The sequence below is a fragment of the Labeo rohita genome, chromosome 3 (genome assembly GCF_022985175.1).
Source record: "Labeo rohita strain BAU-BD-2019 chromosome 3, IGBB_LRoh.1.0, whole genome shotgun sequence".
Lineage (NCBI taxonomy): Eukaryota > Metazoa > Chordata > Actinopteri > Cypriniformes > Cyprinidae > Labeo > Labeo rohita.
The window spans coordinates 13641298-13667816 of NC_066871.1; the positions used below are offsets into that span (position 1 = coordinate 13641298).

The 26519-nt window shown below is 38.1% G+C and overlaps 1 protein-coding gene across 1 annotated transcript in view; it reads right to left on the reverse strand.

Moving 5' to 3' along the window:
• The window catches only part of plekhh3 (pleckstrin homology, MyTH4 and FERM domain containing H3), a 47528-nt gene that overhangs the window by 7665 nt on the left and 13344 nt on the right, over nucleotides 1-26519 (reverse strand). The window contains exons 3-10 of the mRNA XM_051105681.1: nucleotides 13255-13343; nucleotides 11165-11347; nucleotides 7964-8121; nucleotides 5913-6036; nucleotides 3627-3945; nucleotides 2781-2988; nucleotides 1912-2048; nucleotides 588-708 (exon numbers count right to left, since the gene is read on the reverse strand). Of these exons, the coding sequence (XP_050961638.1) occupies nucleotides 588-708; nucleotides 1912-2048; nucleotides 2781-2988; nucleotides 3627-3945; nucleotides 5913-6036; nucleotides 7964-8121; nucleotides 11165-11347; nucleotides 13255-13343 (1339 nt within the window). The remainder of the gene's footprint in view (nucleotides 1-587; nucleotides 709-1911; nucleotides 2049-2780; nucleotides 2989-3626; nucleotides 3946-5912; nucleotides 6037-7963; nucleotides 8122-11164; nucleotides 11348-13254; nucleotides 13344-26519) is intronic.

A 26519-nucleotide genomic window follows, 5' to 3' on the forward strand; every position in this document is an offset into this window, starting at 1 on the left:
TAAAAATTTGCAATTGTGAGTTTCTATCTTGCAATTCTGACTTTTTCTCACAACTGCCAGTTTATTTACTGCAATTCTGACTTTATTTCAGCCTTCCATAAGATATCTGTTATTAGCCTTTAATGAAACACAAGGCCATTTCTCTTTTAGTCTTCTATCAGACTTTTTCACTATATATTTTTTACTCAACAGACAGGTCACCTTTACTGTTATAGTGCTTCAGTTTTACAGTAGAGATTGTTTCAAAGCTACCTCACAGCATTTAACAGGAAAGTACCAAAATCACTGACGAAAACTTGAAAATTCTGGTATAAAGCCACTGTAGCAAGACAATAGTGTCATTATTCCGCTCCAGTCAGTTCAGTGTTGATTCAGTTCAGTTTAATAACTGTGTAAAGTTCATTCGTCATGAAACAAGTTCAGTTCAGAAATAACTGGCTCTACTTTAGACAGTCGTGTCATTATTTATCTCGAGTCAGTCAACGTGATTTAATTCAGTTCAGTAACAGTGTGAATGTTACAAAATTCAGGAATTTCAATGATCTACATTCAGTTTTGTCATTTCTGTCAGTCTCTTGTCGTTTTACCTGCTCATAGAGAAAGAGGTACTCAATGTTGTCTGTACTGATGTTGTCAGTGTCCAGCAGACAATACAGTTTGAAGCAGAGTCGGCACTGGCAGTCAGAGTCTGGATCTTTAGCTGACAAACTAAAAGACAGAGACATAGATTTGTTAATGGAAAATGCACATTACATATTATAGGCTTATTATTAGGCATACTGAAACTATGTCTTTGTCTTAAACTATGTCTGAGTCTTCCAGCAGCTCAGGAGACTTGTCAAGCAAGGCACGATGATAAATGCAACCCACCAATGCTTCCTAAACACACGACTAAAGTCACCCCAACAGAGCCATGTCGTCATTCAGAACCGTATGACTCACCCTGATCCTGCTAAGCTTTTTCTGCTGCATGTGCAGTTTTGCACACGAGGGTTTGTTTGTGTGCGTGCACACAAATATGAGTGTGAGAGAAAGACTAGGCTTGTGTCCATGAACCCACTTCTGGGAAGAGTTGGCACTGAGACGTGCAAAAACACACAAACACACTTCCCAGAATAAAGCGGATGCCTTGAATTCTGGCTGGCTTAGCTTATCTCTCCTTCAGTTTGCTTTCCACATCAGTTAATGCTCATGACATCAGTCTCACCTTGAGATCCCTACTGGAACACTGAATACTAATAAAGAGCTGCTTGTTCATTCTCACAGCGTGTGTGTGTGTGGGTGCATCGGGGGGGTTGGTTAAACTGTGCTTAAGTGCTGGGAAAGTAAATAAATCAATGATAAAAACAGATCCTCACTGTACTGTACTGTGGTGCTTTCGTGAATACTAAAGATTGATTACCATATTCATGTTATTTGTAAAATACTTTTAAAATACCATAGTATTATCATGGCTAATGTTCAAAAACATGGCATTGACATGACACCATGTCCAACAATCTATTGCCCTTATTCTCCAGAGAAACAAGTGCGTCCTTCTTTAGAATATTGTCTTTGAACTTGCGTTTGTGCGGTAGCTCTGTATATTTCTGTGGCATCCCTGTCTAAGAGTAATTTAGCTGGTAATGTGGATTTGTGTATTGTCGAGTTAACGAGAGTTATCGTGAGCATTGTAGTGTTTAAAGCAAATGTCCAAACAAACGTCAGTAGATCAGGAAGATTTTTTAAATGAGTGGTTAGTTCATAAATCCATGAGATCACTGTGGAAATACAACCGGAAGACAGAAGACAACAAACGCAGCGCTAAAACGGGGGCTACATTAGGTCAATAGTGCTGTTACGTTTTGTTCAGTACATTTGTTGCATCACACATTATACAATAGGTTGAAGATATTTCTTAAAAATATTTACTTTTCAAATCTGGTGATGACATCAGCGATTATGGTGCTGCCTCCAATAGCTTTTTCCCAGCATGCATTCTGCTCAAAAAGAGCAAATGTGTTTCGGCTGTCCTGCAGCCCAAGGCGTTCCGCCATCTTTCTCACGACCTGGACAAAGAAAATGAGATTTAGTAACAGTGTTATTTTAGTATTATTTAATGTATTAAAGTATTTTTCATATTTTGAATTAGCTTTTATTTTTATTTTTTCAGTGTTAATTTTATTTTTTTTATTTTTTTTTTTTTTACAAATTTTTGTTACTAATGTTATTAGTTTATATTTCTGTTTAGTTTAGTTTTCTGTGTTAGTTTTAGTAATTTTAGTACTTACACTACTAGTCAAAAGTAGACAGCAAGATTATTATTATTATTATTATTATTTTTTTTTTTATTAAGTCTCTTCTGCTCCCCCCACCCTCCCTAAAATATATATATATATATATATATATATACACACACATATATATACCAATTCCATACTTTTGAATGGTATAGACTTTTGACTGGTAGTGTATGTGACATTTTTAATTTTTTTCATCTAATATTTATATTTTATTTTAGCATTTTAGTTTTAGTTAACAATAATAACAATTCCTCGAAAGAGAAACATTTATATTAAATTAACAGCACAAATTAATAAATTAATACATATTCTTACATTTTTTGTCGAAGGATAATCGCAATAACAGAATTCATTGCTAAATTAAATACACTTATAAATAAATACATCTGTCTGGTTCTTATTACTTGTGTGCTAATGATTAATCCTTTGTGTGGCAATGGTGGCACATGGGCTTAAGGTTCCCAACCCCTGCTATAGAGGAAATGATTGATGCAATACCTCATTAGCTGTGGTGTGCGAGGTGATCGGTATCTGGCAGCAGCCCGGTCCAGGGTAGTGCACAGTACACAGTATCTCTTGCCTTCCCATCAGCCCCTGGATCTCCTCCCACGAGGGCACACACTCACGGCCGCGCGTCTTCTCCAGAGCCTGGGCTATGAAGGACGCGTAGCTCTCCACCTCCGGGTCCACACTCAAACTCTGAACCCTGATAGCAAAAAAGGGATTTTAAAATCTTTACAGCGACCATTTCACATCTAAGCCACAAAATTTCCCTCAAAAATATTAGAGGGAAGTTGTGTGGCCTCTCTGTTTAGTTTATCTATTTGCGATATGAAGTGTCAGCCACTTGGTAATCACATGCACGGCAGAGGCCCTATTTGTGTTAAGTAAACACATGCGGGAAGCGTCTGGGGGCCTCAGGAGAACAGAAACTCGTCCGTCTCCATTACACCAGCCGCCTCTGTAATCAAAGCCCTGTGGTCAACGCACCATTTCCTCACGGCACACTCTTTATTCAGCCATTCTCTTATTTTCTGTCTATCCTCCGGGCCTGGCAGTACTTTAGGAGTCAATTAGCCATGGGATGCAGAAAGCATCGTGCCGTTTCCCAACCCCTCAAGGAGAGGAAAAGAACGAGCGAACAGGAAGTGCACTTTCCAATCCAGTCAACCTCAGGCAGCCCATATTTCCTACACACTCAACCGCAGGACCGGGGGCAGTTGTGCGTGTTTATATTCAAGGACTTCTAGGTAACATTTATGTGTATATGTTGAGATCCGGCTGGTGGGTTGGTCAGTGTACACATCCAGTGCATTTTATACATTTGTGATGTGCGTCACTCACCTCTTCAGGTGAAAGCGCAGGTATTTGAGTATGCTGGAGCTGGGCAGGAAGGTGCAGCTCATGCAGGTGAGCAGCTGCCAGTATCTGAGCTGTGGATTCGGCTGCGTCTGCGTTTGCGTTTGCACACGTGAGTTGGTGACGCTGGTCTGTTTGATAAGCTGGCAGCAGAGCTCATCTCTGAGCGGTCGGAGGTCGAGGCAGGTCTGGAGGATCCCCTGTATGAGAGGAATGGGCTCACGAGCTGACTCCAACTGCTGGAGGCAGTTAAAAAGCCTCACCGCCTCTTCACGGATGGATGTGTAGCCTTTACCTGCCATATCTGAGAAGAAAAGCAAGAGAATGTGTGTCATATAGAACACCATATAGAACTGTGTGCCAAAAATCATTAGGATATCAAGTAAAGATCATGTTCCATGAAGATATTTTGTAAATGTCCTACCGAAATATATCAAAACTTAATTTTTAAAGAGTAATATGCATTGCTAAGAACTTTTTTTGCATCCTCAGATTCTAGATTTTTAAATAGTTGTATCTTAGCCAAATACTGTCCTAACAAACCATACTTTAATGGAAGGCTTATTTATTCAGCTTTTAGATTATGTATAAACCTCAATTTAAAAATAAAATGGAAGCTTATGACTGGTTTTGTGGTCCAGGGTCATATATATGGTTAACCAAATGCTGAGAGCATGATAGATGATAACTTGAAAACAGCATGAAACAGAAATTGTGATTGCATTTCTTCTCTATTGTGATTGTGATGTATATTTGGGTGAAACAGCTTCTTGAACAAGAAAAAAATAGGACAGAACTTGATTTTATCTATCGGAAATTGATTTGATTGTTGGATGGTTGTTTGTTTGCTGCAATTTCATGTCACCATGTTGCTGGAGGTAGAAAAAAAACGTTGTTGTAAAAGGTAGGAGACTAGGGCTGGGATTTGATACAATTTGATTCACAATTTGATTTGATATCTATTCACAAGCTTGCAATTTGATTAGATTCCGATTCATTTTGATTCAATATTGATTATTTTGGATATATATCAGGTATAACATATGGCAAATTTTCTCAAGGACAAAAAAACATCTCGACTCATACTGTCAAATGTACAGGTGAGTCAGTTGCAGGGTTGCCAGGTTTTCACCACAAAACCCAGCCAACTGCTACGTAAAACTTTAAAGGGCGGTCCCTTTTCTGAGGGGTAAAATACACGTTTTTTGGTGGAGTTCCCCTGGTAAAATTCGGATTCCAGGGGCTAAATATCACATATTGGGGTCACTTCAACTTGCGGACATGAAAAACATGGTTCAGTTGTCACTACATGACTATAATATTGAAGGTTAAAATTAACTGATTTGTATACAAATGCTAAAAATTACACTCAGCGAAGTTTTCATAATAATACAGTTATAATACTAACATTACAATTACATAATATTTTGACTTTAAACATGAAATTTAAACATTTTATGGTGGCTGTCATAAAAACTTGATGGATTTATTCAAAAATAAACTAAAGAACTAAAAAAAATTTAAAGAACAGTAAAAATTACAATGAATATGTTATATGGTGCATATGTTTAGCAAAATTAGTTCATTTTTGTAGCTGACTAACAAGTTTATGGTCACCGAATCCGCTTTAACTGAGGAAAATGCGACATTGTGTGACACTGTTTACAAGCTGTTGTATTGTATCTTCAAGTAGTTGAAACGCTGATTGAGCGATTACATGAGACAGGAATATGGATTTCAGTAAGTTGTACCTTCGCATGATCATTCCTGTTTATTTCATGCTGAAACTGGTTAAGATTTAAGAATTGATATCATATGATAAAAAAATGAGAATCGATTAAAATCAAGAAATTTATATTTTTACCCAGCCCTAGAGTGGGGAACATGAATTTAAAAAAAAGGATGTGCACAGATAAATAATTTATCATTTTCCACTGCAATTTCCATAAAAGAAATAAGAATTGCCAGCTCTGATTTCATGGTGACTCCAAAAAAACAAGATCAAAAAGCAACATAGCCATAAAACAAGCAAGACATCAATATAGGTTTTTATAGCTGAAGGAAGCTAAAAGTTTCGAAATTCTTGAAAACAGATGCTGAGTTTGCTTTGTTTCTGCTTGACAGGTAAACATATTGTTTGGTGATCATGGTTACACCAAAACGGCAAAGTTGTAGAAAGAGTGGGTGTGTCTAATCTGACAGGATCAATGAAATGTTCTTTATGTGAGTAGTAGTGTGTATTTGTGACAGATGCGTGTGTGTTTGACTCACGTGTGTGGTGAAGGCTGCCGTAGGGGAAAGGCAGCAGTGGGGCGTAGAGGGGGCTCTGCGTGTACCTCAAGATGGGATTATGATCATATATGTGTTCCACAACCTCTGGATTGAATTTATTCTCCTGTACATAAACAACACACATAAACATACATAAGCAATGCGAGGCCAATTAAACACCCTGAAATAAACTCAAGACAGATATACCTGCTGTGTATCATTATGTCCCCATAAACACATGACCTCTTTGTTATGGGGTCCATAATGAAATAATAAAATGACGTTTTATACGGAAATGCTGTGTGCTGTGTGCTGTGTTTGGGAAAACGGCTGAGGGGGACATGAATGAAAGGGAAACAGATTTCGGCTTACAGATGGACTTGACAACCATGTTCAAGGTCTGCTCTGTGTATGTGTGTATAATGAAAGCTGCTGTGTACATTTCAAGGGTGAATAAGGGTAGTTTATGTTTGATGTGGGGTGTTTGCTTATAACAGACATGATGAACCAACACGAGAGGAGTTAAACATGACAAGACCTTCTAAGTGATACTGAACTAGCTTAAAAGGACAACATTTTAATCAAAACAAAGTTTATTTTACTGCATTTAGAAAAACAATAAGGCATAAATACAGGCCACGTTCACACAGCAACAGAATACGGTTGTCAATACGTATTTGAGTCCTTAATACCGTTACGTTCACACACAGTACGGTTATTTAGAGGTGTGACAACCGTATTCTATAACCGAACTCACACCTGTAAATTTTCCGGACTCAGAACCCATCATTTTCTAAAAGCTGCTGTCGGTTAATGAAGATTTGATGGATGAACTTGCGGCTCGATTGGACTCTTGTCGTGTCAGAAAGCGGTAATACTTTCAGTTTTACGGACGTCGCCATCTTTGATATCATTTTGGTTACTGTTGCTATGGAGTAAGGAATACGGGCATGACTCCGGTTGCACGTTCATTCAGACAGTATTCTAAAAGCCACTGTTAGCTGCTGTGTGAACGGGACATTTCGAGACTCACACCTGTAAGTAAATGTGGTTGTCAATCCCAAAAACTGACAGTGCAAACGTAGCCATACTGTTGTTTAGCCATATTGATAATAAAGCAGAGCCTCTCTTATCTTATTGTTTAAATATTTAATATCCAGACATATCTTATCTATAAGAGATACGTAGCAATCAGCAAGGTCATTTAGGGGTCTGGGCACTTAAGTTTCAACCATTGCGGTTTTCACGCCTGTCTGTTCTGTATGTTTATGTGCGACCTCAATGGGATTCCGGGGAGTTCTGTGGGCTAGCAACTAGCATCCTATTAATACAGATCTATCCAAGAGCGCCAGCATTACATCATAACAACAGGGTTATTCTGAAGAGCTACTCGCTGCGTTCGAAACTATTTCCAGAGACACGGGATACCGAGGAGCACATCTATAAGTGTAAAATCACTAGCCAACAAACTAATAATAATATACTGGGGCAGAGAGATGACAGTGGGTGGGGTTTAAATGGTTTACACACCATGTCTGTATATGTGTGCCATCCTGCCATATATATATATATATATATATATATATGCATATAGAAATATATATGCGGATGCACATACTTACATTATACACTATTTTCCAAAATTTGGAGCTGGTAAGATTTTTAAATATTTAAAAAAAAAGTCTAATATGGCATTTATTCAGTAAAACTGGTAATACTGTGAAATATTACTAGAATTTAAAATAACTGTTGCCTATTTTAATATATTTTAAATGTAATTTATTCCTGTAATGCAAAGCTGAATTTTCAGCATCACTGTCACATGATTCTTCAGAAATCATTATAATATGCTGATTTGCTGCTCAACCAACATTTATTATTAATGTTGAAAACAGTTGAGCTGGGCCTGACATCTTTTGTAACATTATAAATGCCCTTTCTCACTTATGAACAATTTAAAGCATCCTTTCGAAATAAAAGTGTGTGTGCACATGCAACATTTATAATCCCTCTTGATATATGTTGATATGCTGTCGTGTTTGTTCTCTCACCTCAATGTCTCGGATGAGGAGCTGTGTTGGTGTTTCGACCGGCGCTTTGCTGTCTATGACTTTCTGTACAGCACACGCCCAGTGCACCGCCTCATTGTAGTGCTTTGTGAAGAGTCTGTAGCAATGTTTGCGTCCATACACTGTCAGACTCCAGTAACCTGTCAAACATACACATGAAAGAGGCCTATATTTAGTGGAACTGTTCAAAAAGTGGCATTGAACAAAGTGGAGCAATACAAAAATAGCATCTCCTAACAATTAGGAGAGTACATAAACAAAGAACAAAACTTACATATGCTTATACTGTTTCTGATTAAAGACAAATGCACTACCTCATGACAACCTCATATTTCACATGTCTGACCTGCAGTAAATGTGTTCAGATGTTCTGAGAAAGCTTTTTTATGAGGATCTTACTAATATCCCGTTTCTCCCCTGTTGTTAACTTTGGCAGTCAAAAGAATAAAGAACTTTGGTTCAAAATGTAAGGTTTTTAAAAGACACAACAATTCCGTACAGCCCTACTCCATACAGCCCTCCAATCTCACTAGACAGTTTGGGGGTAAGTATTCACTATACACAAGCACTCACAAAGAGCAAATGAACCATTTCACAGCAGAACAATGTATATTCACTGTGGAAATTAGTTTCATGGTTACATTCCCTGATATTTTAAGGTTTTTCAGAACCAATGGGTGTTCTAGAATCTACAGGCCAAAATATTTACCGTCCACTGTAAACATCTCAGATTTCTTAGGCGCAAAATTATACCTCATTAATGTTTTCATTAACAGGTCTGTTTTACTCTGTGGACGAGCCAAAGCATTAGACATGATATTATATGACAGCTTGTTTGTTAAAAGAAGAAACTGTTTCCATCGTGTCCGCTGTGCTGGATAATGAATGACTCCTGACCAACCGCTGCCCTTGTACACACACACAAAGCTTTACTTTCAGACATACACACTTTTATCTAGGAAAGTCCCTAAAGTTAATCTGGGAAAAGTTCAGAGTTTTGTGGATGGTGCTGGTCGAAAGTGTGTGTGTGTGTGTGTGTGTGTGTGATTCAACTCTAGTTGAATACGTGCCATGTGAACACACACACGCACATATACTGTATGACTAAGCCTCTGAGTCTGTCTGGTCATTCCCTACCATCTTCCCAGACAACAATGCCGCTCGTTTGTCTGCCATCATTTCTCTTTTGGTCTTTTCAAACAATCCTGCATTTCATTTCCTCAAAGTCTTCCCACAAGAAAGATTTCACGCCAATGCCAACAAGAGATCAACAGGTCTCACGGCTGCTTTGTGCCAGTGATCTGACCAAAAGATCACCTCTTTCTGGAAAAATGCATGTCACTGTGACTGCAAATCCTAAAATAGTTACTGAAATATTGTGTTTATCTTCCACTGGACTCTGAAAGCTTGGCTCACACCATTTTCTAACTAGGAAAGGACACAAAAAGGGTTTCTGTAGATTTTATGAAAACTTTTTAAAGACCTTTTTAAGACCAAGTAAAGAAAATTTGGTACCACTTTAGCATAGGGACCAATTCTCACTATTAACTAGTTATTATTATGCCTATTATTAACATATTGGCTGTTTATTAGTAGTTTTAAAGCACATATTCTGCATGACCATATTCTACATCTCTAATCCTAACCAATACCTAAGCTTAACTACCTTACTAACTATTAATAATCAGCAAATTAAGAGTCTATTAAGGGAAAAGTCATAGTTAATGGTTTGTTAACAGCAATACTTGGACCTTAAAATAAAGTGTGACCAAAAATGTAAAGAATAAATTGAAGAAAACATGTCAATATATTCTCTAAATGTAAATATCTAGGGAGTAACCTGTAAAAAAACAGTATATGCTGGTTGGGTATGTTTTGAAGTTGGTTTAAAATGGTCCTTAGTTGGTCCTGTGCTGGTTATAAGCTGGTTATGAGCTAGTCCTGAGCTTATTACCAGCCAAGCACTAGCTAAAACAATCTCAAACCAGCTGCCATGCTTTACAACATACCTAAGCAGCATATGCTAGTTTTTCAACAGGGTAAACAATGAGTCTTTGAAGCACACAATGAACTTCCAACCAATCTCCACCCCTAAAAAAAATGACAAAAATTGCTAGTAAAGTTTACAAATAATTACAAAGAAACGCCAAGTAACACTTTGAATTAAACATGGTTTTTATTTTATTTTTTTTGCATAGAAAACTGAAATAGTATTTTCTTGTAAAATGTAACTAATCTCAGGGGTGTTCATTCATACGGACAGAGATTTTGTCAGAGATTTTATCATAATATGATAAAATCACCAAAACAACCTTAAAATCGTCACCGAAGTCATGAGATAACAAGACGTGGTCTGCAGAAAATTAAGGTGCACTGCATAGTTCTAAGAACTAGCCAATGGTGGTTCCTAGAGAACCAATTTTTTCACTTGGGCTGTTTCCTGGTTGCATTCTCACCGGCAGGAACTCTGAACCGTCTAACAGTGATGCCTTTATTTGTGGCATTTACAAACATCAACAGCCAGTGAATGGAGGACGCGGTGAATGGAGCTGTTCTTGTTGTTGTGTATCATAGGTTTTGTGATAAAGCAGATGGAATGTAAACACAATTTACACGATTAAAAAAGCATGAAAATCTGACTAAATCTCAGTCAGTGTTACATATAATCAGTGTTACATATCAACAGGCAGCTAAATGGCTTTAACACTGTTTTCCATTTTTATGGAGTAAATATTTATTACAAGGCTTTTTTAAAACGCCAGGTAGCCAGGGTTTCGTATGTGTTTGGCCACTCAGTGCACACTTACGTCACTGGTAGTTCCTATAAAACTGTTTTAGACCCTACTCTGAAGTAGGAGCTAATTTAGTTCCTCCAAACGGAGTTCCTCAAACTAAATACATTCCTAGTTCCTGCGGAGCAAACACTGCAAAAAGCGGGAACTTCCACTAGTAGTTCTAGGAACTACTGTATGAAAAGTTTTTTCGGGTACAAAAGCCGCTATACTTTTAGGGTACTTTGGAACTATGAACCTTCCAGGGGTAAATAAGACAGAAAATTGACACTTTAAGAGTTCTGGCCTAGTAACAAGCTGTTGAACCCCTAAAAAAATATACAATCTTGGACATTTTTTCTGAGAGTCTGTACAAGAATAGACTGTCCCAGTATTAATGCAGGTGCGTTACCTGTCTGTTTGTAGGTGTGTTTATCCGGCCAAAGCACTGAACAGAGTGATGTAAGTACAAGCGTGCCCAGTCTGCGAGCATCTCTGTCCGGGCCGCTGTAGTAGTCAAGCGAGTCTGTTGTCAACACAAACCAGAACCTCCTCTGCCGGAGCCAACCTCCTTGCACCTCCCGCAGGAGCCAGCCTGAAAAACAAAACAGAGAAAGACCCACGATAAATACCGTATTAAATGAAAATATGGAGATTCCATTTCAAAACCTGACACAAATGAATGATGTGTAATTTGAAATATCATTCCTTGAGAGCCAGTTCACAGCGCTCATGCAGAGTCAGGCTGAGCGATCATGGAAAAAGGCGAAACAGCACAAACCAGCTCGTCCACATCCAGCCGAGAGCAGGATACCAAACCACCACTCACCCAACTTAATAGAGGGTTGTGTTAAGGTCACACTGGGGATAAAATCTCCCTCCAGACCTACAGAAAGTTTGTTGTCTATGCACAAATGTGTATCAGAGCCAATAATCAAGAAACATTTCATGGGAAAAAGCGCTTTTTTTTTTTTTTAGCAAACCCTCATGACACCCGGACCATGTTACCTTTTTTCCGCTGCTGCTTGCAGATGCATTGCACCTGCTACCTTTCCCTTTGAATATTTGTGTGTGTGTGAGTGTGTGAACGCTTGTGTGTGAGTCAGCCAGACAGACTGGGGGAAGACTGTCTTATTTAGCAGCTCTGCGGGCCAGCATGAGACAGGCTGGCGGAGTATTTGGACCCCTCTACACTAATATTACTCTGCCCTGCTTATTATTACTCATTACATGTGATTGAGTATTATTACCACTCCAGTGCAGCAAATACCGCACAGCTCTCACATTTACACACTCTGAGATCATAGACGACTCTGAATAACACACACACACTTAAACCTATGGTCAGCAGCTTAAGTGTTGTTTAACGATGTCTAACTGTCTCAATCGGTGTGCAGTGTGTCAGCCAAAATCATGTGTCACCAGTAATACTGCAAGCTATAACTGATGTGCGTGTGTGTACTGGGGACTATGAAAAGTGAGCTAAAACTGACAAAATCTTCCTTTGGATACATTTGAGTATATACAAAAAAAAATTCATTTTGGTGTTGGCGCCATTAGCTGTACAGCGCCGTTGCGCTACGGCCGTCCCAAGTTTGAATCCCGGCTCGAGGACCTTTTCCCATCCCGCCCCCTTCTCTCCCTCACTTCACTTCCTGTTTACTTTACAACGTCTTATCATAATCAACGCCAAAAACCCGCCAAAAATAAATCTAAAAGAAAAAAAAATATATTTGTAAAAATGTATACTTTTTTATTCACAACAAATAACAATACAAAAAGCTGATTTTTTTTTGACACAGTATTACTTGAATATTATTGTAAACAGAAATATATATTACTCTAAAGATTTCTATTTCAAATAAATGCTTGTTTTTTTAACTCAAAATATCTTGAAAGAATATCAATGATTATAGCACTGAAGACTAAAGCAATGACTGCTGAAAATTCAATATTTTGAATATTTTTGATCAAATAAATGCAGCCCTGGTGAATATGCGACTTCTTTCAAATACATTAAAACGTTTTTTGGTTTTTTTAAACAGTTGTATGTTTATCTGCACACCTGACAATTACCAATAATGCTAAAGTTTAATATCATTAATATCTGTAAACAATTGCTTAATTGTCTTGTCACTTAGTTAGTTTATACGAAATATATATATATATCTTCATATAAAGACAACATATGGTATGGTATGTCCTCATTTCATGCTAAGTGTGTGTGTGTGTAGACATTGTTTAGCCTGCTGCACCCTGGTTTATACAGAGGTATTGGAGTTATGAATCAGATCTGAGATTTGACCTCACTACAGATAAAGCTACTAGAGTGTCATAAAGATAAGATAAATGATTCTGAGTAACCAGCAGAATAAAAAGGAAGACATAATACACACAAATGCACCAGTGCCGGCAAACAATGCTTTAGTTTTATAGCCATAATGACAAATATGACTTGATTTGCTGAATCAGAGTTACTAAGTAGAAGAATTTCTTCCTTACCCTTCACGAGCACCTCAGGGTCTTCGTCCATCGTCATCTTGCTCTTCTGTGTGATGAGACTTCTCTTCTCCTCAGGAACTCCCGACAGACTGAACAACATGAAACACAACACAGACGTCAGCAGTGTGCCTACTGTAACCCAGTAAGTACTGTACGACCCCCTCCCCTAGCCCCCAAAACACACACACACACACACACACACACATATATATATAAGCACATCCATCCCTTGAGGGAAGTTAGGGTCAACATCACACTTCTCCTGCTGAAAACAGACCCCAGCACAGCACAAAACCACTTCACATATGCAGACATTTCACATCTCACACACACAAACACAACGCACACATGCACATCCCTCCACCCTACACCACCATGGCCAGGCAGGCAGAGCTTTATCGGTCTGGCAGCCAGGGAAAAGACTGAAAATAAACGTGACTAAGAGACGCCAAGGACACTCGCACGCAAAGACAGAACTAGGAAGAGACTTGGAGAACAAGAGTGGTCTAGAGGTTCCCGACAAGAAAATAGTTGTCAAATAGCCATCACCAAAGTTCACAGGGCCTGGGACAAAAATGTCATGGGTGGGTCCACTTTCCCCTATACTATAAAAGCCCTTAGTGGGACACTCCTCATCACTTTAGACTGTTTCTTTGGGATTTTTTTTGCCCATTCATCCAGTAGAGCATTCAGTCAAGTACTGATGTTAGGGAAGACCTTGAAATCTCAATACCAGTTCATCCCAACGGTGTTCAATAGGGTTGAGGTCAGGGCTCTCAGTCAAGTTTTTCCACACCAAACTCATCCAACCATGTTTTTATGGACTTTACTATGAGCATTTGGGTTCAGTCATGCTGGAAAAGAAAAGGCCTTCCCCAAACTGTTCCCACAAAGTTGGAAGCATTGTTTAAAATGTCTTAGCATGCTGAAGCATTAAAAGGATAGTTCGCCCAAAATGACAAAATTCTGTCATTAATTACTCACCCTCATGTCGTTCCAAACCCATAAGACCTTCATTCATCTTCAGAACACAATTTAAGTTATTTTTGATGAAATCTGAGAGCTTTCTGATCCTGCAACAGTACTACCAAGCCCAGAAACGTAGTAAGGACATCGTTAAAATAGTCCATGTGACATCAGTGGTTCAACTTTAATTTTATGAAGCTACAAGAATACTTTTTGTGCGCAAAGAAAACAAAAATAACGACTTTATTCAACAATTTCCACTCTATCGTGTCAGCGTCTGCCATGAGAACAGGGGCTGGATGATACAACCTAAAATCAAAGTCTCGATTAATTTAACATTTTACCTCGATTATGATTAATGAATGATTGTTTTTATTTGATTATTAATAATTTTTTTATGCCATCATAGTTATAAGTGCGAATCTGACTTATGATTGCTGTTGGATGTGATCTTTCCCTCAGCGATCTTGTCCTGTCACTCTATATGCGCCAGTAGTTCTGGTCCTTGATTCTGATTGGTCGAGCTGTGTTCAAAACTGTTGTAAAATACTCTACAAACACACAGGTCTTTGTTTCTGTTGTTGCTCTGCAACCACTTTGTTGCAACCACAACCGTTTTTGAGGAACTACATTGTTTGGCGGAAGAGTGATGTTTTTATTAATACCATTACATTTAATTTGCTTTTTTTATTTTGTGAAAGCCTCCTACATATATGGAATAATCGTTTTAAAAAAGCAATAAGCCCTGCAAAGCTGTGGTTTACAGTGAATTTATAACAGCTAAGGGGTGTTGTTAGGCATGACGCAGAGCATTTTATTATTGTTTTAATAACCGATATGGAAAAATTACATTGGCTAGAGGTTCTAAATTTCAGTTTCGATTACTTTTCGATTCATCGTCCAGCCCTGCGAGAGTACCACAACCCAGATGTCACATGGACTATTTTAATTGATGTTCTCACTACTTTTCTGGACTTTGAATGTATCAGTGCCGTTGCTGTTTATGCAGGGTCAGAAAGCTCTCAGATTTCATCAAAAATATCTTAATTTGTGTTCCAAAGATGAATGAAGGTCTTACAGGTTTGGAACGACATGAGGGTGAATAATTAATGACAGAATTTTAATTTTGGGGTGAACTAACCCTTTAATATTTTCTTTTACTTGAAATAAGAGGTCTAGGCCCTGAAAAACACCAAACTTTACTGGCATCTGCCATTAGACTGCCAGAGAAGCAAGATTTGTTACTTCACAGAACAGGTTTCCACTGCTCCAGAGTCCAGTAGTGGTGTGCTTTACAGCACTTCATTTGACACTTGGCATTTTTCTTACTGATGTGAGGCTTTGCATGCACCTGCTCGGCCATGAAAACCCAATCCATGAAGCTCCCGCCACACAGTTCTTGTGCAGTTATTATTCCTGGTAGAAGTTTGGAAATCTTGAGCTATGGAATCAGCAAAGCGTTAGCAACCATTACGCACCATGCGTCTCAACACTTTGTGAATTTCTGTGGTCTTCGGCTGAGTTTCTGTGGTTCCTGAACACTTTCACTTTCCAATGATACCACGGATTATCCAGCTGCGATGAAATTTCACAAATTGCTACAAATTGCTACATGAGTTTACCTACCAATCCAGTTCTGATTAAACGAACTTGGCTTGCTGTCCTCAATGGAGGCTTGAACCCAAGGCTCGGCGTGAGCTCCAAGTTCAACCCCCCATTGCGGTACTACCTAGAGGGACAATAACAGAAATAGAGGAGGATATGGGGAGGTGGAGGGATGTCGGAAGAATTGACGCCGAGATGGTGCAATGAGTGCTTATATAGGCTCGTAATGAGGACTGACAGGACTAAATGATTAGACTCCTTCTGAACCTACGTTTGGAACTTTATATCGTTATCAACATGGATAAAAAACAAGGTAACAAGTGTCTAGTGAATGGCTAATTGTACACTTGGACTAAAGGACTCTTGTTGAGAACAGAATAACAGCTTGTAATGAGCAGGTAAAAGATTAGTCAGAAGACGTCATTAGCTAACAAATGATAGACGTTTTGAGGAATGCTGGGAGCACAAGCACCTTGAAGCAGACAGTGATGGATGGATAATTACTCTGATAACACTGGCACTCAGACTCAGTCTAAAACACACACACACACACACACACACACACACACTTTGGGCTGCAAAGGAGGAATTGAATGTGATAGCGTGTCAGTTAATCAAACGAGACATTCCTGAACCGCCTGTTATTTGAAGTCAGAACTTCATTTGGCACCAATTATCTGGACTTGCCAGTTTCTCACCCAAATTAGCCATTTGTTAAGTCCTGAAAACACATTTCCTCATGCTGATGCTCTGGAAAACATCATGGTCTGTAACCAGAGATCATATGATCTGTCCAGTGTCTGTGTGTGTGTGATGTACTTATATCAAGATTTCGGCCAATATCAATAAGCTTATTTTCATATGACTGGTAACAAAATGTTAACTTCTATAATATTTTGATAAACAAACTAAATCAAGCAAATTAAAATCAGCCATTTTAAATGCTACAAGTAAATTTAAGCGTGACAACATTTTAATGTACAATATGAAAAATTGTTATCCGTTTTGAGATTTGCTCAATATTTAACAGTTGTTATCGTAATGACAACAAAGGTCATTTAAATTTAAAAATACAGATATGAATATGCACAATTAAATATCTGGTCTACATTACGGCTCCAGTCTTTCTGATGCTGTATTTTGAAGCCTGCCAATCTGGTCTAAGAGTAGGTTGCCTCGTCACTGACCTCAGATACGATAGCAGTGTCTGAATATTTTTGTGTTCTTTGAATATCTTGAATGCTATCAGTGCTCTGTACATTTATTTACAGGTCCGTTTACAAGTGTATGCGTGTAATGGAGATGCAGTGGTAGATCCCTGTGGATTTGCATCACTCTCTAATTTAAGTTGAAGCTCAGACGGAGTCAAGAGTTTACAGACATCCATCAGAACGAAAGAGAGAGAGAGAGAAAGAGAGAGAAAGAGGCAGGCAGCACAAAAAGAGGAAGCCTCCAATCGCAGGAACTGTGAGGGCTGGAATCAGCCAGTCAGAACCTGCCAGAACCGGTTCATGGATCAGAGCAGAATCAAGATCAACAATCCGGTTTGAACAAAAAACCTCCTCTGTCCCGCAGGCATGAGAATAACCCTCATCCTAATCTAGACAGCATTAACACACACATACACGCACACAGATAAAAATGAGCCGAGGTCTATCTCTGCTAGAGGCCGCTGGAATGAGACCAGCACGCAGATACAGATAAAGATGCTCTGCTATATAGAGACTTTAGAGGGCAGTAAGATATCTTATGGATGGATATGGGGTATAAAAGCGGAGAGAAGCTTTATGACTCATGTCTCGGGGGGCTAGAATGTTTTACTGTCTAGACTATCAGTAAAACTAAAAATGTTTTTTATGAATATGGAGTTGACAGAGATCTGTGTTGGTGACCTAAAAGGACAGATATTTGCTGCTAAACAGAAAAACCGGAGCAGCGGGCGATGACTGATCCAGGTCGGCGCACGCCTCATTTCACTTAAAGGCTATAGAGAGATATGAAACACTGACTCACCGGATTATCTCTTACCTCTGGTCAGGGCATGACAGTACAGGAGCCTGTAATACTCAACATAGAGTGCACTACAAAATAGGAACTCACAATCTAAGGCCTGTTTCCAAAAGCAAGCACATGCTGCAGCACTGCGGCGTAACTGCAAAGGCAGGCTCACAATATGCACTGGCAATGTTTTTGCTACATAAGAGCCATGGATACATGTAGAAAATAGTGATTTTTGGGTTATAGCTAAGCATTTTCTTTAATAATCATGAGAAGGACTACACTTATATTTAAATCTAGATAGACAGACAGATAGATGTTACTATGTTACTATAATTTTGAAGATTAAAATTAACTGATTTGTATACAAATGCCTAAATCACACTCAGTGAAGTTTATTTCATATAAACTATTCAATATAAACATGTCTCATGTCTTTCTTTCTTCAGTTGATAAGGAATTATGTTTCTTGAGGAAAACATTTCAAGAATGTTTTCCACATAGTGGAATTTGGTGGTGACCCCAAGTTTGAACTTCCAAGATGCAGTTTTAATGCAGCTTCAAAGTGATCCCAGCCGAGAAGGGTCTTATCTAGCGAAACAATCTGTCATTTCTGAAACAAATTGACAATATACTTTTTAACCTTAAATGCTCATCTTGTTTCTGCGATGCGCATGCATAGTCTGTGTAATCCGGGTCAATACAGTTAGGGTATGTTCGAAAACTCCCGTCTCGACTTCTTATTCAACGTCAAAATTGTCCGACATCGCTGTTTTACCTTTTTTGTAAAGGCCGTTTGATCTTCTTTGCATGTTCACTTTCTAAACACTGGTATTTCACTTGGTATTTCTGCAGCGTTGTAGGTCAATTTTGAAGTTGGGGAAGAAAACGAGATGGGAGCTTTTTGACATATCCTAACTGTATTGAATATATTGACCCGAAAAAAAAAAAACAAAGTTCACCAGACAAGACGAGCGTATTTAGGTTAAAAAGTATATAAATTGTCAATTTGTTTCGAAAATGACCGATCGTTTTGCTAGATAAGACCCCTCTTCCTCGGATGGGATTGTTTAGAGCCATTTGAAGCTGCATTTCAACTACATTTTGGAAGTTCAAAATTGGGGGCACCATAGAAGTCCACTATATGGAGAGAAATCCTGAAATGTTTTCCTCAAGAAACAACTTCTTATCGACTGAAGAAAGAAAGACACAAACATCTTGGATGACAAGGGGGTGAGTACATTATCTGTACATTTTTGTTCTGGAAGGTAACTTCTCCTTTAAATATGAATTAAACATTGAAGAAAAATTATAAATTTGTTATATGGTGCACATATTAGCAAAATGCTCCTCTCTAGAGTTCATTTTTCTAGCAGACTAACGAGTTTATGGTCACCAAATATATTTTTCGAAAGTAAATTTTATGTTATGTGACAACGTTTACGTCTTTGCGCATTAGCATCTTTGCGTGGATTAAACACTGATTGAGCGATTTCATGAAACAGAATACATGTTTCAGTAAGATGTACTATTTCTTTTAACATACCATTCAGTTCTTTTGAACTGAAGCGTTACAGCGATCTGTCATTTCAAATTAAACAGCGTCAAAACGGCATTTATTGTTTGAATTTTGTAATAAAATGGACAGAATTTGAAATCTGAGACTTTGTTTCATATCAAAAGTAACAAAGCACAAAGCTTATTACGATTTACTGGATGGGAGATGTGCTACAATTTTCCGTTCATTAAATGGAAACAGGCTAGACAAGAAATCCATATTCTTAGCCAAGATAGATAGATAGATAGATGGATGGATGGATAGACAGATGGAAAAAATGATAGTTAGACAACTTAAGATAAGAACCAGTGAAGAATGGCTCTTGATAACAAAATGGTTTCTATTGGTGCTGAAGAATGTTTATTGTTAAAAGTACAGGCATAAACACAAAACCTTGTTATCTACCCTTTCTCTGGGAAAATATAGTTAGTGTCTAAAGAAAGCAATAAGAAAGGCAGGAAGTGTGGGTTACAGTAGTTGACCTTTGGTTGTCTAAACAGTGGTGCCCTTATGAATGAATGCGCCACTCTAGATCAATATGAGCACCTTGGACCCAGGAGCCAGATAACACAACACAATTATGTCGTCAATTACCTAACAATACCAGCTCCCAATCAACATAAAGCAGGTCACGTCTCGTTTGAAAGTAAGTGCATACACATGCGCAGTATTGAACACACTTACACACACACACACACACGTGTCAGTGCAGTTATTGTGTGTCTAAACTTGAAATGCCACACCTATACGCGAAGGCACCGATAAAGCACAGGGTTTGGCGTGGTGTGACTGTTTGATCCTTTATATAGGATAAGAGTGGCGCACAGTGACATCAGCATGGCAGCAAGCCAAAGCTTTGCACTCTGACTCTGCCATTCTGTCAGCTGAGTGAGGGTGAAGAAAGTAATACTTGCTCTATAGAAAAAAGCATGAAGTGAATGAGACGCTGCCATTCTGACTGAAAGGATGGTTTTAAATGATGATCATGATGCAATGGTTTTTAAACTATTAATGTGTGTCATGATGAAATAATCATGAATGTTTACAGACTGTGGATATGTTTGCCCAAATTAATATTTTATTGCTCAAACACTGATCTTTGATTGCTCAAGAGACATTATGGAGTTCTCATTTGTGTTTCATATAAGTCTCAACTTTGTCCCAGATGTTTCTTCTGAAATTGAGATATTTTTGATGAAAACCGAGAGCTTTTTGACCCTGCATAGACAGCAACATTGTTATTTATGTTTTCTTTGCACACAAGAAGTGTTCTTGTAGCTTCATAAAATTAAGGTTGAACCACAGATGTCACAAGAACTATTTTAACAATGTCCTTACTACCTTGCTGGGTCCTGAATGTGGAAGTTGCGTTGCGTTACACTCTTTAAAGGGTTAGTTTACTCAACAATTAAAATCAGCCCATAATTTACTTACCCTCGAGACATCCTAGGTGTATATGACTTCCTTCTTTCTGACGAATCCAATCGGAGTTACATTAAAAATCATCCTGGCATTTCCAAGCTTTATCATTGCGTGGGTGGGCGTTTCTCCTCATCAGTCCAAAACAAGTCCAATTAAATGCATCCAAAGAGTGTTTTTGCAGTGATCCCATAGAAGAACCATTTTTGTTTCCCCAAAGAACCTTTCATTGAACAGTTCCGGAAAAAAAAGACATTTTGAGGAACATTCTAAAAATTTAAAGAACCTTTTCTGCATTTGAAAGGTTCCATGGATGTTCAAGGTTTTCCATAGAACCACAGATGCCAATAAATAACATTTATTTTTGAGAGTGTGTGCCGAGTCAGAAAGCTCTCGCATTTCACCAAAAATATCTTAATTTGCGCTCTGAAGATGAATGAAGGTCTTAAGGGTTTGGAACATCAAGGGTGAGTAATTAATGACAATTTTTTTGGGTGAACTAAAGACTTTCCAAGATGAGAATGATATTTGCAAAACGCTAGAAAAAGGATATGCTCACTTATGGTAGATACAGTTTTCGTTTAGTAAGAAGACATGCCCATAAAGGAAACACACTTTCCAAATAAATTCTTAGGTAAAGTCATGAGACTTCGTCTCAACATGCCAAGTGACTAAAAAAATTGCATCTCAATTTTTCCTATCAAAATGATTAGCTCATTCACTGTTGCTCCCTAAAGTGTGCACTGTCAAACGTTTATCGTGCTCTAAAACATAATTAAATCATTACATTTAATAAAAGAGCCACAGTGGCTTTTCCAGTGTACACCACTTCCATTTGTAACTGCTGGCAATTTCCCAAGAAATGTTTAACAAAACATTTGTAAAAATTTAATTCACAGCTTGGATGAAAACATGGCTATTGCTAAGATAAAAAAGTCAACTTAATTATAGGAGAATGAACTGAGACATTTAGAGGTCTCATTAGTCATTTTCTTTCCAATATGAGACTGAAGATTGAAATTTATAGACAGATTTGTGTTGTGTGATCGTGTGAGTGAGTTTGTGTTAGATGTGGAGGCGTGTTTGAAGTGTAAGTCTGGAAACTGTAAAGTAGAGGTTTATTCAATAGTCACAGCTGGAATGCAGGTTTGGACTGGTGCAGTGGATCTGTAAAGAGGTGAGGGTTGTGAGATAAGTGTGTGTGTGTCTGCAAGGTTTCCACAGCTGTCCAATCAAACCCATCCCAACCCTACCCAACGCTGCCCACTCTTTTCCCAGAGTCCACAGCAGCGACCCCCAAGAGGGGCCTGCGAGCCGACTTCCGAGTCTGGAGAGTCGGGAGAGCAGAGCAGGAAGCAATTTGTCACACAGGATTAAACGACAGGAATAATAAAAGGAGGAGAGGAAAATGAGTGCGCCTTTCTCCAAATCTAGACATGAGAGCCTTGAGGGAGAAACAGCAAGGGAGAAATACAAATAAACGGAAATATAAGATAAAGCAGCATAGACAAAATACTAAACCGACCTGTCAGTCAAGTGGGATGTTGACCTCACTGACACATGGACGAGGGACAGAGACTTAGACGTCAATTCTAAAATGGGTTCAAGAAATTGAGAGAGAGGAAGGAAGAACGGGAAGGACGATTTGGAAGGGAAAGTGCTATTGTGAATATAGTTGTTGTTTGGTGAGAAATGTAAAATGAAACACCCTGAGCACTGATTTGATAAGGGGAAGAAAGAAAAATAAGCAAATTGTGCTTGTTTACAGAAGCGAAAGCAAATCTACCCTGAGAAACCTCTGTAGTCCAGCTGCAAAAAAAAACCTTCTCTTTCCTTACATCACAAAACTGTGCCTGGACATAAGAGGCTTTGATCAAAAACATAAAAAAATCTTACTATGAACTTCTAAACAATACTGTATAGAGGCTAAAAATAAATAGAAATCAACTCACATTATTTTTTGCAAGAATTCATGGCTTTTTGGCCAGCACAACAGTGCTTTGGACGATCTGAGGTTTAGTTTTTTTCCCCTCTCCTATGACTTCCTGTCTCTTCCTCAACTGTCTAATCATAACAAAAAGCAAAAACATATAACCTAAAATTGTAATAATTTATTTCAGTTAGATGTGGTGTAGTTATGCATTATGTGAATAATACAAATAAAAAAAGAAGAATATTAAAATTTGGAGAAGTCTGTGAAAACCGATGTGTAGATTTAAGTGTAAGCGCGCAAGGGGGCCGTATGAAACCACCTTGTGGTTGGGGATGCGAATTTAAATGTTTTCAGTGGAATAGCGTCATGGAACAGGAAACTCCGGTCGGTAATACTGCCAGGCAGAACGGTTAATATGAAGGCAAAGTAGCACTGTGTGTGTAACCCTCCCTCTCTGACGCTCTCTGTGGCATAAGCGCACTAACCCAAACCATCTGTGTGGCCTACACTGACAGGAAACTGATAAAAGAAATGGAGGGAATGAGGAAAGGTAAAAAGAAGGGAAACATATTTTATGTGTTCCTCCATAAATGTCCGCTGAATTGAAGGGACTTCTTTTGTGTGTAACTTTTACTGCCAATTCCATGTGGCTTACAGTAACAGACATCAATATCCTGATGAATCAATGGCTAACACAATTATAATAAAAGCTAATATAACCCAGTTATCCATTATACACTCACACACACTTTAGAGATTTAAATAAATCATCGGGTTCCTTACAGGAAAACAATATCTGTTTTTAGGCAGTGGTGTAAGGAAAAGGCTAACTGTTAACTCCCCAACGTCATAGCATAATTAAAAGATTAGTTCACTCCTGAACTAAAATTGCCTGATAATTTACTCACCCCCATGTCATCCAAGATGTTCATGCCTTTCTTCAGTTGAAAAGAAATTAAAGTTTTTGAGGAAAACATTCCAGGATTTTTCTCCATATAGCGGAAGAGTGGACCTCCATTTCATGTTCTCCTCCAACTTCAAAATCGTCCAACATCGCTGTTTTACCATTTTTTGTAAAGGCCGTTTGACATTCTTTGCACATTTGCGTCGTAAACACTGGGTCGGTACTTCTGCTTAAGTCACGTGTGACCTTTTCAACATGACTACCTGATTAAGTTATGGACGCAGAGTTGTTGCAAGACAAGCATTTGTGGTTAAAAAAGTACATAAATTCGTTTTCCTTATTCCTTGGTTAGGATCGTGAAGAGCCCTTTGAAGCTGAAACTGCAGTTTGGGCCTTCAACCCACTGATCCCCATTTAAGTCCACTATATGGACAAAAACCCTGGAACATTTTCCTCAAAAACATTTAAGAAGAAAGAAAGACATGAACATTTTTGATGACACAGGGGTGAGTAAATTATCACAAAAAAATTATTCTGGTGTGAACTAATCCTTTAAGACATACAAAAAAATAGTAGTATGTTTTCTCCATTCTTTGTTACAGTTTGAGTATATGCTGCTCTCTGTAGTGCACTTAATCTTAATAACACACTATTCTCTATAGTACACTTGTGGTATGTTAAACTGTAGTCAACAGATGATTGACTTTATTTAAAATGCAGTGCTGTTTATTTATTAACTAAGAAAGCAATGTCCTTGCTGGAAGGCTTGCACACACTTGACCACATTTGTATATATGTGTGTATTACTGCCAGGCAAAATTGTTCCTAAAAGAAAGTAAATGTGATTTTTTTTTTTAATTGATTTTATTCTAAAAAGTTTTCTTTGAGAGTTACTTTCTAGTAATTACAATTAGTAATTATGATAATTATAATTAGTAATTATAATAATCTAATAAAAACAATAGAAGTTATTATTTAGACAACTAAGTTAATGCATGTGTGTTTGTGTGTGTGTGCACTTGTATGGCTATCTTTGTGAGGGTCGGTTTGACTTTTAGACCATTGGAGTGAGGACAATTTTGTAAAGTGAGGACATTTTGGCCGGTCCTCACTTTCTGAGACCTCTTTAAAGGCCTGTTTGAGGGTCAAGACTTGGTTTTAGGGATCAGGTTATAATTATGTAAAGGTTAGGTTTAGGGTAAAGGTTTGGGTGAGGCACTTAGCTCTGACTGTTAGGTTTAGGGAAAAGAGCTAGAGACTGCATTGTGTCAATGTATGTCCTCACAAAGATAGCTATACAGAGTTGTGTGTGTGTGTACCTGGTATTTATGACATTATGGAGACCAAATGTCCCCACAAGGTCAAAATTTACTGGTATTACTATCCTTGTGGGGACATTTGGGGACATACCAGGACGTTTTTTAGGTCTCCATGAGGAAACAGGCTCATAAATCATGCAGAATGTTTTTTTTCAGAAAGTAAAAGTTTGCACAGTGAGGGCTAGGTTTAGGTGTAGGGTAGGTGTATGGCGATAGAAAATATGGTTTGTACAGTATTAAAAACCATTACGCCCATGGAATGTCCCCATAAAACATGGAAACACAACATGTGTGTGTGTGTGTGTGTGTGTGTATGTGTGTGTAAATGTGCTTAACATGCACAGTCACATTTCACTACACAAAGTGTCCAAAAAAGGTTAAAAATTACTCATGTGAAAATTTAAATGCAAAAAATTACCAAACAAAATACAATTTTTTTTTAAATTATTAATTTAAAAAAAATTGGTAAAAAAAAACAAAACATGAAAGTCCAAGTGCTCAGCTGTTAAAACGTGGGAAACTCATTAGCACCAAGCTGTGACCTGTCAGGTTGACACATGAATGGACTGACAGTGCAGAACAGCTGGTGAACAAGAGAAAGAACAACCTACAACAGCCAAAATGGAGCAAAATGTTCTTTTGAGATTTAAAAAAAAAAAAAGGCTGAGTGACCAAGAGTGACAGATATAGGAGACAATGCTTTCTTTCGGAGAAAAGACAGTGATTGAGGACAGTAAGATGGAGTGTGTCTTTCTGACCTCTGCTAAAAATAATACAGTTTACTTAAGAATACTGCCAAGACATTCCACATCCAGCCAGCTGAGTGAGACAGAAAGCACTCAGGATGACAGCACGTGCGTGTCTAATCCGTGATGAGACTGAGCGACCTCTACATGTGATAAAAAAAGACTGAGTCACCGTCTGGCTGGATTTCGTGCAAATCTCAACCTGCTAAAACACACACACACACACACTTCCTCCAGATTCTTGATAATCCAATAAAATTACCGCTCATTTACACTGAGTTTCTGATGATTAATGGGGTAAAACATTTTCTGTGTGTGCTTAACTCTTTGTGCTGTGACACACCCAAAGCTGACTAGCTCACATTCACCATTATCTTACAAGTGGCTGTGTAGCACGCTACACTAAGTGTATACAGTTCAAAAAGAGCTGTTCTTTTAAACTTTCTATTCATCAAAAAAACCTGAAAAAGCATGTATAATGGTTTCCACAAGAATATTAATGAGCAACAGTTCTGTTTTCGAATGAGAGATGTTTCTTAAGCACCAATTAGCATATTAAAATGTCCATTTCTGAAGAATCATGTGACACTGAAGACTGGAGTAGATTATATTTTAAAATATATTAAAACAGAAAACACTTATTTAAAAAAAATAATGTTTTACTTAATATTTTATATTAAATAAGTATGAAAGTATATAATGAGGCTAAAAAGCTCATTCTGTATGCTGGTATATATCCAAATTAGATGGTCTTACCCTCTGATACAATCACTGTAAAACCACAGTACTTTTTTGTAAGGATACGTACTGTACACAC